This window comes from Anneissia japonica, unplaced genomic scaffold, assembly GCF_011630105.1.
Source record: "Anneissia japonica isolate Jap-2015-1 unplaced genomic scaffold, ASM1163010v1 scaffold5350_len443212_cov192, whole genome shotgun sequence".
Lineage (NCBI taxonomy): Eukaryota > Metazoa > Echinodermata > Crinoidea > Comatulida > Comatulidae > Anneissia > Anneissia japonica.
Genome location: NW_022717468.1, coordinates 128,039 through 141,729, shown reverse-complemented (window position 1 = coordinate 141,729; position 13,691 = coordinate 128,039). Strand labels below are relative to the sequence as shown.

At 29.7% G+C, this 13,691-nt stretch overlaps 1 protein-coding gene across 2 annotated transcripts in view; it reads right to left on the bottom strand.

Annotated features, from left to right (window-relative positions):
* Window positions 1-13,691, bottom strand: part of LOC117110323 — a 115,472-nt gene that overhangs the window by 72,909 nt on the left and 28,872 nt on the right. For both annotated transcript variants that reach the window (XM_033252992.1, XM_033252994.1), the window contains exons 8-10: window positions 6,026-6,166; window positions 5,184-5,296; window positions 3,436-3,586 (exon numbers count right to left, since the gene is read on the bottom strand). In XM_033252992.1, the coding sequence (XP_033108883.1) occupies window positions 3,436-3,586; window positions 5,184-5,296; window positions 6,026-6,166 (405 nt within the window). The remainder of the gene's footprint in view (window positions 1-3,435; window positions 3,587-5,183; window positions 5,297-6,025; window positions 6,167-13,691) is intronic.

Genomic DNA, 13,691 nt, shown 5'->3' with positions numbered 1-13,691 from the left:
TGCTCCAATAGTATACTAAATAAATGTAACAATTCTACAGTAATTTAGTTATTACAAACGGAGAAATATTAGCTGACTGGAAGAATCAATGGGTTACACCAGCTACTGTATAGCCATGTTTACATTGGCTTAATTTAGACCAAGATGAAGGGTAACTTTGCCTTGTTCAAACTATACCACCGTCCACACTTTTCAATACATGGCAAAACGACAGCTAGTAAAATTTGGCTCATGCCTAATCAGTTTATTCGCAGATAAATTCTGTGAAAAGTTCAGTGAAGCTCACGCAGCTGTGGCATGCCCTCAGGAAAATTTAACTGCATCATTTGTAAATTAGACTTTTTGCTCAAGAAAAACAGAATGGTTATTCTTCTTAGGCAATATTCATTTGTTTAAACTTGATGTGTGTCTTGGGTAATTCGACCAAGAAAAATGTTACACTGGTCAACGTTTGCTCTGAATTTTATTTTCAAAGTAGCCAGTTACATGTGACCATAATTATTCCAATGTGAACATAGTATTAGAGTATGACCTCATAGTCTTAATTATGTAAATTTAGTCTTAATTCTAAAAACCTTGCTCAATTTATTTATTATCGATCTAATCACTCAGTTTGCTTATTATGTATTTATTTATTGAATTTGAAGACCATATTACAAAAAAGTTAAAATATATACTCCTACTCAACAGTACTATATATAAGTATAGTCCCAGTATAGTTTGTATTTTTTTTGAAGCACTGAATACTCAGTACATCCTCACATACCATTGTTAGAAACACTAAATCAAGGAATACAATCCCAATAAAATGTTTGATGTTCATATAACTTTTTTTGTTAGATAGTTTATATTGATGTATGCAGCTAATACATATTTGTTAGATACTTTTATTTTGGATGTTTTTTATATATTTTTGTTAACAAACAATTTGTTAGCTACAAATATTATTTATTTCCAAATAAAACAAAATCAATTAGTATAAATTCGGTTTTGCATATATAGACAACTTCACAGCAATCACACTAAATACAATAGGAAATCACCTACACAGAATATTTACAGAAGCTACAATCAATCTTAACACAATAATTGTTGTATTTGTATATGAACAAATGAAAAATGTTTATTTTGTTTAGATTACTATTAACACATACTTTATGTACATGTTGTGACAATGTATCCTATAATGTATGTTTGGTAATTTTATGGGTTTTCACACACACAGATTGTCATTATGAATGTTATTCCATAGATATTATGTAGCATTATTTCGCCATGCACAAATAGAAACACCAGACTCATTGCCGTACATGTTTGTACGTTTACACTCACAGAAAGCTATAACGCCTATATCCTTAATCCAATCCATCGAAATTAATCAAGCAATCAATTTCATGAAACAATTATCATCTCAATTGTAAATTAGAAAAGCCAATACAAGGAAATTAGGCAGCAACAAATTTAAGATCAACCACAATCCATGAATTAGATACGTAGCAATAAAAAACCAAAGAGCTTGATACATACACAAGGACTGTATTCTGGCCCGACTGTTATTTCTTTGTATAACTGCATCATGAATACACAATCATAAAATATTATTTCATTAACTGAAGGTCTTCATTATTATTTATACCGTAGTTAACTAACATAATGTAAATAAAACGTGAATTATTAACTCCACAGAAAAAATTGTAATTGTTTTGTCTTTCCAATGGAGATGGAATCATTAAAATATAAACATTAACTTTGAGCCAGGTTGGGTCACATTCAAAAAATATTACAATGAAATGAGCTAGCATAGCCTTTGACATTTAAGATGAACCAAAGAAGGAAGTCAAATATGTTGTATCATAATATATGTTTGTATTTATATCAGCATTCTGTGGTTGTAAGAGCACTCTTTTTAAAAATCTCTTCATATTATTATAACTAATCATTAACCTTTGAGAATAGATAATATATTTTACAGTGTTACCTTTGGTTATTACCAAATAGATCATTGGGGGAAGACAACACAAAATAATGAATACTGTCATCAACATTAATATTTCTCGTATCTCGCTGTTTGTCTATCTATCGCAGCATTTTTTTTTTTTAAAGAGTTTAAAGAAAACCCAAGCAGTATTAATGATGATGATGATGATGATGATGATGATGATGATGATGATGATGATGGCGATGATGATGATGATAATTGGTGATGATTTAGACTAGATAGAAATTACTGTTCTCCATCATAGTGCAACAACATTAATTTTGTTACATTAAATAGAAAATGACACCAGATACCACAAGTTAATAGATAGAATAATATGTCAGGTACCCCATGACAGACAGGGGAGGGGGAATTCACATGATTTGAGTATTAAGCAAGTGTTTGGGCTTAAAATGAACTGTAGCATTTAAAGAATATTTGACAATGATTAGCAAATGCACTCAATGAACTTACACCTGATACATTTTTGTAAATTTGATATTGTAGCAAGGAAACCCAATCTTCATGTCAATATAATATTTGAATAGAATTTTAAGAATTTTCATAAATCATATCTTCCAAATATGAGAACTGTTAACATAATTTAACAATACTGACAGTAACGAGAACAACAATAGTGATATTACGTTACTATGTATTAATATATATTATTGATTAGACTTTAGGATTTAGTTTTTGGTTTGTTTTCTTTTGTGTAACTTAAGCGCATAGAGACCATGTAGTATGCGCTTTACAAGTCCCAAACCATTACCATTACCATTAATACTTTTTTAAACAGAATGTATTTTCTGGTTTGGCATGTATACCTGTAGGTAGAATACAACAGTTTTATTGAAGAATAGAAAGCTTAAACTATATTTTATCACTTTGCTCAATATTGATAGATATGTATACTTGGAGCAATATAAGCCATTGTGATTTGCTACTGACTGTAATAAAATTGATTGAAATATGATAATCACTGATATATATTATGATGATGATTATTTACAAAATTACTATGCAACAAGCAAGCCAATCACATTTATAGAATACATAAAACAATATCCATAGATAATCAGTTTAATCAACTACTCAGCTCACATAATGATATGAATAATATAATATCCATATCACAAACTGCATGTTCAATTAATGAAACCTTAAGTCATTTTGTAATTGAAAAACATTCCTTAATTGATTCTATATTACAGGAATCTATTTTCACAGCTTCTAAGATTTCTCAAATTTGTGTCATTACATAAGATAATTAACATATAAGGGTGACAGTTTCTGTGACATGATTTTATGTAGTCAATAATTGGCCTTATTACTCTCATATATCAAATGGCAAGTACGGCCTTAAATCATTCTTGTTGTGGTTGCACACAGCAGTTTGGAAATCTAGCTTGACATTACCACGAGATTATTGTTTTTCTGATAAAGCATTGACTTACCAGAGAAGCTAGCTACGTATGGGTAGATCATTACAATCACCAGCGTTATCAGGAGGACCAGTCGTTCCCAATATTTGGCAAAGCGGGAATTTGGCATTAGAATGCACTTTGAGAATGTCCTCTTCACACCTTCAATCTGCTTTTCAATACGCTTTAATAAAAAAAAAAAATATTAAATAAAAATAATTCTATCTAATCCATTTCATAAATCAATATTGTTTCTGCCTCTACACTACAAGCCCCTCTAATAACAACAATAACGCCTCCTTCACATACTACTTTCCCTATTTAACTAAAGTGTAATATTTCATATAGCGCATATGATTGCGTTAAAACCAGCTCTACGAGGCCTTAATGGTTACATGAATGGCAGCTATATGCAATAAAATGCTTTAATACTGCAGTTAGCCCTTGGTAGAGCATATGTTAAAAGCTACTGTCAGACAGAAGTGAGCATATCTGAAGTTAAGAGACATTTGGGACCGTTTGCAACAATGTTGGTTTTTTCTCATCAGCTCAATCATTACACTGACAGGGAAGATGATTTTAAGTGTGGAGCTATAATAATAGCTCAGTGGTTTAAGCCATCAAGGCCTACAACTAACTGCATACTTATCTAGAGTTGTATGCAAAATGATATCATTATTCCTCTTTATCAGATGAAAGCCAAACCTCTTGATGATTATTGGTTTGCATTATTCTGGCCCCAGCAGACTCATTTGAACAATAAGATGCAAGATTAATTTAGTATTAACGTGTATAAAAGGGGTTAATGGATAATAATATCAGTTCTATTATTGTTTAACCAATATAAGATGAGCATCTAGATATACTCTATCTATGGTGGTAGTGCTAGGTATGTGGTGTTAGCAGTGGCGGTGCCAGCAAGGGGGGGGGGGAACCAGAGCTCGCCGGGCAGTCAGAGTAAAAAAGATATAAAAATAGGCCCACACTAAGCAAACACATGTCTGTCACAGTCTGGGGGTGTCATTTCTGGACATCCAGAGGTTCCTATTCTTAAAAAATCTCATTTGGGAGGGGAAATCCCCCTCTCAAACCCTTCCTCCATCTCAGGCCTACAAGCTCAAGTCCCTGAACAGCTCAGCCCCTTCCCCCAAGAAAATATATCCTAGAGCCGCCACTGGGTGTTAGTGTACCAGTAGTTAAAGTGGCTTGTCCATTGCATTCAAACGGCCATTCAGTTTAAAGTTACATTATGTTAATGTGACTACATGTTGCATCAGCCAATCAAAAATAAAAAGCTCAGGATGTTTCCAATGTAAACAAATAAATGTTCACTCACTCAAGATTATATTATAACATAGACTGTTAATTTAATAATAATCAATAATAAATAAGGTAAACAAAATTTTCATTTATAAATATTCATAATAGTTGGACCCTCGTTTAGCATAATCAACATATATCTACTTTGAGAAATTTTTTTATATTTCATTCTTGTATATTATTCCAAATTTGGAATTAGAAATTAGATACTGTAACTTGGCTGAGCACCTGAAGACCAGCGGTGGCGCTAATTGCACATGTTCCTATCCAGCCCAACTCTTGCAAAGGTTATTCAAGGAAACAAGTGATTGACTCCAATTAAAAATGTGACTAGCTGGATTTGAGGGGTCTTCAGGTACTGTAGGAACACTATCTTTAGGCCAAATGCTCAGCTCGACTTAGACAATCTCATTAGGAGATTAGTACTTGTGACACAGGTCACACAAGGCGTATGTACTTACAGATCTGCAGGTCCCACGATGTACTGCCACCCACTCATTGCCAGCCTCTTCAATGTTTAAGGCATCAACAGCTTGATGCACTTCATGTCTACCGGTGATCTTGGCAGATAGCTCTGTCAAACAGTGATGATGCAAGTTAACACCTAATCAAATATCTCTGGCAGTTGAATGTGGGCAAGGACTTTTAGTGAACACAATTACATCCAAAACTCTCAATCAAATTGAGAGTCTTGTATATAACTGTGCTCACTACTTTCCAATTCTTTAACCCACACCCACTCAGTACATTAAAATGCTAGTTTATAGGATTACACAGTAAAAATTTTTTAGTAACAATTAGCTATGTTTATTTCCACCTGATTACTTTTCTTTGGAAAAATTATTCTTTTCCACAAAAATATTAATGGAATACTTTTCATCTAGATAAATTGACATAAGAATACTATGAGAAATAGTCATTATTTTATTAATATTAGGTTCTCCTTATTACATTTTAATTGCATGCTTTCCAATGAAGTGAAATGGTAAGATTTTTTTTTTTTTCAGCTAAAATATTATTTAGAAATTTTAAATTATTAACAGAAAGTGTCTCTAAAAAAATAAATAGACTATATAAAAAATGAAGTTATATCTTCTGTTCCCTACAACATAACTCAACTCAATTTGGTTTTCATATACAAATATTAATATAAACTATTCATTGCCAATTCATAGATGACAACATGAAAAACAAGCCTATATAAGCTAGGATTGAAAATAACACTATATATTGAATGGCGTGTTTATGCGGTAAGATTAAGAAATTATGCATGCAAAATCCACATTTTATCACCACTTCTTACTAGATACTTGGGCGCTGATGATAGATAATCTTTTCATGCTCTTTGAAGCAGGTATAATGCCCTCGCCAGCCTTTGCTCGGTCTTCCAGTAGACCTGCAGCGTCACAACGCTCTTCTGCAATTTGTTGTAGCTTCTTGGCAACTATTAAATGGGAAAAGAAAAAAACATACCGATTGTAATTTGGTGGTGTTCTTTTTTCTCCAATTTCATAGAGCATTGTTTTTTCGCAATCTCATAATTATATTTTGTTTAAACAGTACTAGTACAGATGTACCTTATCACTGGAAAAAATAAAATGTAACCCTATTTATAAACCAATTATTATTAATTTTAAGCTGACTGAAAACAGTGTAGTAACCTAAAGTTTTTAAAATTATATAATTTTTAGTAATAATTAAAATACAATATATCCACTAACGGTCACATTTTATACTTATTCATGATTTCATTTTGTGGTCAACTGTAATCCCTAGATTTGAAAACTACTTCTTAATCAATCATTGTTGCAATCTATATAATGGTCATTATATTTTGCCCTATCACCTAGTTATCAAAAATAAATAATGGTCAATCTACCATGCCAGTTACAATTAGAAAACATTCCTTCCACAGTACTAAATGCTGATTCAAATTAATAAAAATAGTATTAAAGTTGACCTTAGTTTGCATTGCTGGTAGGACTGTCACTAATGTACTGTATGCAGAACTGCATACAGTACATTAGTGACAGTCCTACCAGCAATAATAATAATAATTAATAATAATAATAATAATAATATTAATAATATTAAACTTTTAATATTATTACTGGACACATTGACATGAATGTGGTATTGTTCACTGAAAATACATATGAACTGGTATTACATTCTAAGAAACGAAAGCACAGAGTGTCTTCAGCAGCATAAACATTATTATTCAAACTAATTATTTTTAGACATCACTGCACTTAATTTCTGTTTTTAATAAGTTAATTTCAGTTTCCAAGGTTGTTATTAGTTAACCTTTAAATGAGAATATTGTTATCACAGAAGTCATTTAATGTAATTTTGTGTAATAGCATCTACTTGAAATTCAAGCAGGTACACGAAACGCATCTTCAAATAATGTAATAATAATTTTATTTTGCAATAAAATGTCTGCCTATATTAAAGCAAAGAGGTTATGACATTTACTATATGGTGAGACAATAACAAAATATATTAAACATATTTCATTTATACAACATAATTCCTCTAGTAACAGCCTACCCCCATTGAACATGAAATATGGCCAATTTTTGGTGGTACACTTACACTTGGGAAATTCTCTTTTCACCAAAAAAAAATGATGATCCTTAAATTTTTAAGGATGGTGAATGCAAAGGAAATATTTCAACAGTTCATGCTAAATTCAAACCCTACTGTAGTCTTAATTTCTTTCTAAAATTATTCAAATGTGCAACTCATTATTTTTGTCCAGGAAACACTGTAATGTTAAATTGGACATGAAGTACCTATGATGGGCTCATACATGAGGAACAAAGGTACTTAATAATAAACTTGTAAAGACTTGTCTCATGGCATACTGAAATGTTGAAAATCACAGAAAGTCTACAAGTTTAAATCAAACATAGAAAAATACCTATTGTTAAATTAGAAGTACAAATTCTAAATGTAAAAAATAAAACAATTACTAATTTTCCCTATTTTTTTTTTATTTCTAATTAATAAAAATTAACAGGTTTAAGTGAATTCTTTGTCTCTCCTTAAAACAATTCATGAATCACCTATATTCTCACCCAACAAAAATATGGGCAAAATATAATTTCTCATTGAAAGAATATTTTCAAAACATTATTACACTTTATAAATACAGTTTTCTCAAGAGGTACAAGCAAAAATAAAGCGACAATATACCGCAGCATATTTATGTCAAGACAATCACAATCCATTATATTTCAAGGGCAGTATGAATGCAATTATTATATGGTTGTTATAAAACCTATTTGAATTGATACCAAAGGTTATCATCATAGAACTATATTATGAATTTGATACAAACACGTAAAGTATAGTAATGAGCTTTATCATTATTATATAGTTTTTGGTACACAATTTAAGCTGCTCCGAGTTTCTTTCCTATTCACCCTTAATATTCTTTCATAATTTGCGTTAATTTTATTCACAATTAACAGAATATTTACATTATATCATTAAGCTTATTTATTAAATGACACACATTTTGTGTTTTTAATATAGGCTGGTCTATGTATAGTCTACAATGTGTCTATAATTAACATCCAATTAAAAAAAAAATTCAAGATTTAAGACTTCTACAAATGGATACCTTTTTCGAGGCAAGTTATCAAGTTGTCTTTACCCAGAACAGCTCCCCTTATATTAATTGGCAGGAAATTTTTGTTATAGAAAAAAAATAGTGAACAATAATGTTTGTATAATTAAACATAATGTTTGTATTAAGTTAATAAATTTGAACAATCAAATTTGATATCTGAAATCCAAGGTCATCAATTGAAAATTAGAATGAGATTATAGCTTTCTGACCAGTTACATAAAACAATATAGCTGCTATGCTTACACACTAAAAATGGTTGCCAATGAATTTTTAAAGATGTTTGTAGTCAAAAGTAATTGATTCGATCTGTGTTTGAGGGATTTTTCACAACTCCAGACAAACAGTACAGCATGAACCAAGTATAAAAATATTATAAATTAATGCTTGAGGTACACCGCGTAGATAGCTCTGAATAAAACTGTTGTTGTTGGTTGAGAATATCTCGACGTTTCGATTGAGTTGCTTCAATCGTCTTCAAATAAAAATATTGAGGTTTCGTACAGACACACCTTTAATTTGAAAGTATGCCACTGTTCTAGAAGTACATGTCTAAATAAATATTATTATTATTATTAATATGATTAAGTATTTATATTAATATAAATCCAATTGTTGAAATACAGTATAATGCAATTCATGTTATCTTTTAGAAAGCCACTAACTTATCGCAAATTTTATTAACAATAATAATTTGGCTATGTTGCTGCAATGCTTCATATCATTTCTGTTATTTTAAAGAGAAAATAAATAATATAATATATTACAAACATCTGTTTGAAATTGCATGTTACAGTTCTTCTTTTATCTCTTCATTTTAAGACTATCATTGGAATAGCTACACAATTTAACAAGTCAGACATTATGTTAAATTATACGACAATCGTGAATAGTATCGGTACACCATGCTTGCAATGTAATACCAAATGATAATATTATCATCAACACACCTTAAACTCCCCAGAGCATTAGTGCCGCGTTTCAGTAGGCGATATAACCTTTTTCTTACATAATGCTGACAATTTTGATGTACAAGTCATCATGTACAAGACTTTTTTTGTAATAACAAAGGAACAGGTGCATAGTAAACAGAATAGTAAGATTTTAAGATAAATTAAAATAGAAAAACTAGATATTGGGACTGTATTTAAAAATCACACAGAATGACATGATCTAGTTAAAGAGAAATATCTCAATAATATCCTATTTCAATCCATTTAAAATATAATTTAGAGCTTAATTACAAATTAATACTCAACTACAAAATTACAGTAAGACTCATCCTTGAAACATAATTCTTTTCTAGTAATCTAAAATATCTCACTGGGTACAAATTTCATTATTAAATTTATCAACATAATTCCTATGGATTAATATAGAAGTGTCTCAAAATAGACTGAGTGTATTAACAATGGTATTGAGGCTTATTTTAAAAGCTCCTTATACTGTATCCTCCTCATGTTAAAATAGCTGCAAGTTTTCAAACAGAATTAACACTATTGTGTATTGACCATTAATATGGTATGAGAATATTTCATCAAAGCTTACAAATAGCTGATAATTTAAAACATTATACCAAGAATATTGTAATGTTATTATTCATGATTTTAATATTAACAGTTTGAAAATAATGAACAGTTCACAAACAAGAACTAAAACATTATATCAAATATAACACACTTTATAAAGATAACACATTTCAACCAAATTTATAATTTTAGAAATTAATTTTTATTTAGTAAAAATATCAAGTTTGTTGTTCCCAGATAAATACAGCATCTACCATTAGGCTTAATATGGGGAGACTATTTCGCTTACAAAAGGCTGAAAATTAGCAATATTATATATACGAAAAATATTTTCATTTTATTCTTCATAATACATAATACTTTAATATTAATAATTTAATAATAATGAGCATTTCACATTGAACAAGAACTAAAATATGAAATTAAACATAAAAAACTTTATAAAGATAATAAATTTCAACCAAATTTAGAATGAAAAGAATTAATGTTTTGATAAGTAAAAATATCATAAAGTTTGTTGTTACTAGATAAATATAGTTTATTAAAATAATTATTATGGACAGCATTTTAACATCAAATTCCTAAATCATTCATTACCTTAGGGTCCAATTTGACAGAGAAATACAGTATTAACAAATGCCTACAATTTTAAATGCATTCCATTTGTATTTCCTAGCCTTAGCACTCTGCGATTTGTCAGTTTTTGCACTGTCAGTTTTTTAAAATATTAATTAATTTCAGATTTGACTTATAACAGGGATTAGTTTCCTACAAATTTGATTGACATCCAGTCATGAACTAACGACCTCTCTGTCCGATCACTATCATCTTCGTTATTCAATCTTCAATCAGGTAAAAAAGGGATCTGCAAACATTTACACAGCAAAATTTGATGGAGACAAACTTTCCAAGATAGACTTTTTTTATTTTATTTTCAGTCATATCTATTTTAATATCAGTCATAAGAAAGTAAACTACAGTAGTTTCTTATGGCTGATATCCTAGTTTTGGTTATTAATTAAAATATTTACTATGGTAACCACAACCAGGTTGAATGTTTTTTCAATATCCAAGTAATAATGTTATTTTTTTGTAATTCTAAATTATTTAAAATAACATTACATGTTAAAATTGCATTATACTATGTTGCAAGAAACACAATTACTATATTATAAGTATACTGAATGCCAATGAAGTAATTGCAGACACGTTGAACTAAATTGAGTATACAACACAATTGGTAAATCGAACGTTTGATCAAATGTCTATCATACAATGCAGTTCCAACATCTACGTTGCTATCATAAAACGATGGGTCATCCAAGAACTACTATTCTAAATTATTAAATAATTTGCACCAATATTCTATGAAAAGCGATGCCTGTCTTCATACCACTAGACGAAAATTCTTTATCTGGTCTTAAATCATAGGTATCTGGGGCGGATGTAGGGGGTTCAGGAGGGTGTAGACGGTGCAATCACACCCCCTAAATTGTATTAAGAAAAAAAATTGTTGATATGAAGATAAATTTAATCTGGAATGTAAGTGCAATTTCCGGGCACCTATTCGGGTTCATATTCTCAAAATTTTATCACCTCAGCCCCAACCATGCTAGGGCTGAGGTGCTACGGAATCTCACGCACCCCCTACTGTCAAATCCTTCATCAAGCCCCAGGGTATAGCACTAATTTTCATATGAATGTTTAACTTTGCATTCAAGAATGGGAATTTAGGTCTAGAAAGATATAATAGGAGTATACTTTATTAGAATGGAAATAAACAGTTGGATATAGCAATGAATAAATAATAATCAAATGTACAACTGATTTATTTGATTTTAAAGAATTGTAGATCATTGTGAGTATAAATTAATTATAAGTAATTGTAATAAAATTCACTATACTATATTTAGGGATCAGAAATAAATTAGGTTTTTAAATGTTTTTTTTACACTCAAATTATAATAGGTAATGTATTCAAATTTTTTTTAAATAGTTTTTAGAATAATAATAAAATGTTGGAATGCTGATTGTCTTCAAGATTCCAGTAAATCTAGTACGGTAAGGATAATAGGAAATATTCTGTTTACAATCTAAAGTTCTGCATTTTGTTGAACATCAACAAACATCAGCCATTTCACTTAATATATAAGCTTTATCTGTACAGAATTAAACTGACATCAAATGAGGTCATTTTAATGCCTGAAATTTGATTTATTATTTTAAAAAAAACTACTCTATAAAGCACTATTTCAAACATGTACAGTCAATTTTTATGTTCAACATAAGTGCCATCAACTACTGTACATGTACTCCTCACACTTATAAAATTGTTGTCATTTAATGCATCAGGGCGGAAGATGTAAATTTGTGCATGGAAATTCTACCATATAATTAATATTCATTATGCTGACTCTTTATGTCGCAGCAGATTTAACAAGAAATATTTCCTATAAAAAACTTATGACAGTACTTGTTAACATAACCATGGAACCAAATTCAATATAACATAACTTGGACTTTATATCAGCAGCAATGGGGCTGAAAATGTGATCTATTTGAAGTCATATAAGATAGCATATTTATAGCAAAGCAATAATAATATTGATATTGGCGATGGTGGTGGTGGCGGCAGTGGTAGTAACGATGATAAACGATAACCATAATACAGATAATGATAACAATAATAGTAATATATTCTTTATATTATTATTAATAGAATAATAATAATGTATTTTATCAATCAATCAATTTATTTGATCCACTTTTGATACAGTGGTACTCATATAAAATTTATGGTGCATCCAAGAAACAGACAAAAATAAAAAAATATATAGCTAAAAAGAAAATTAATTTAAAATTTAAATGACCAACAAATTTAAAATTGCAAAAAGGAAAGTAAAACTGAATACTGTACAAAGGGGGACTTAAAATTATACTGTAAAATATACTGCACTTCTTTTAATTAAATTGTTCACAAGTCCTTCACAATACAAATTGTTGTTATAAGGACAATATATTTAAACATAAGAAATAGAATTGTATCAAGCTGTGATTCGCAAGACAAATCACATCACAATCAAAAGCTGTATCTAAAAATCCAACCAGGAATTAAAGGCTTGGGAAAAGTGTGATAGCTATAAATGTAATCAATTGAATCTAGGAGAAACTGTTCCAAGATTTATAGCTGTATGCATAAGTATGTGGCTCTATTAAACTGACAATTGAGACTCCATGTTCAATGGACTGTGCGATATTCTGATTAATTTTTTTCACCAAATTTTTCAAGTACATCCCACAAATATCAAATGATATAACTCAAAAAATAAAAGAATGTAACTTTGTCAGATGAATACCGTGAATCCGTGTTACTAAAAAATAAAAAATAAAACCACAAATACGACATTTGAAGATAAAAAACCTGACAGAATTTGGTATTTAAACAACATTTTTAAAATAGTGTTTTAATCTGTAATTTCATTAAAATATATTTCTTTACTACGCTGCATTGTCTTTTATATCATACATTGCTAACATATTTCCAATTAATGCTTGAGCCATTCAAAAGAATCTCAGTATGAATATTCTACAGTTTTAACATGCCAGGGAAACTGCACCAAATCTCACAAAATAACATTAGAGACAACAAAATGTGAGATTTTTAAATTTATTAAAAAATAAGTGCAAACAGTTGACATCCTAATAAAATACCATAAATATAGGAAAATTGAGGGGAAACATGCTTAATATTTTATGTGCCCACAAATTTGTCTTCCTACCAACTTGCTTTTTAAAATTTCTAT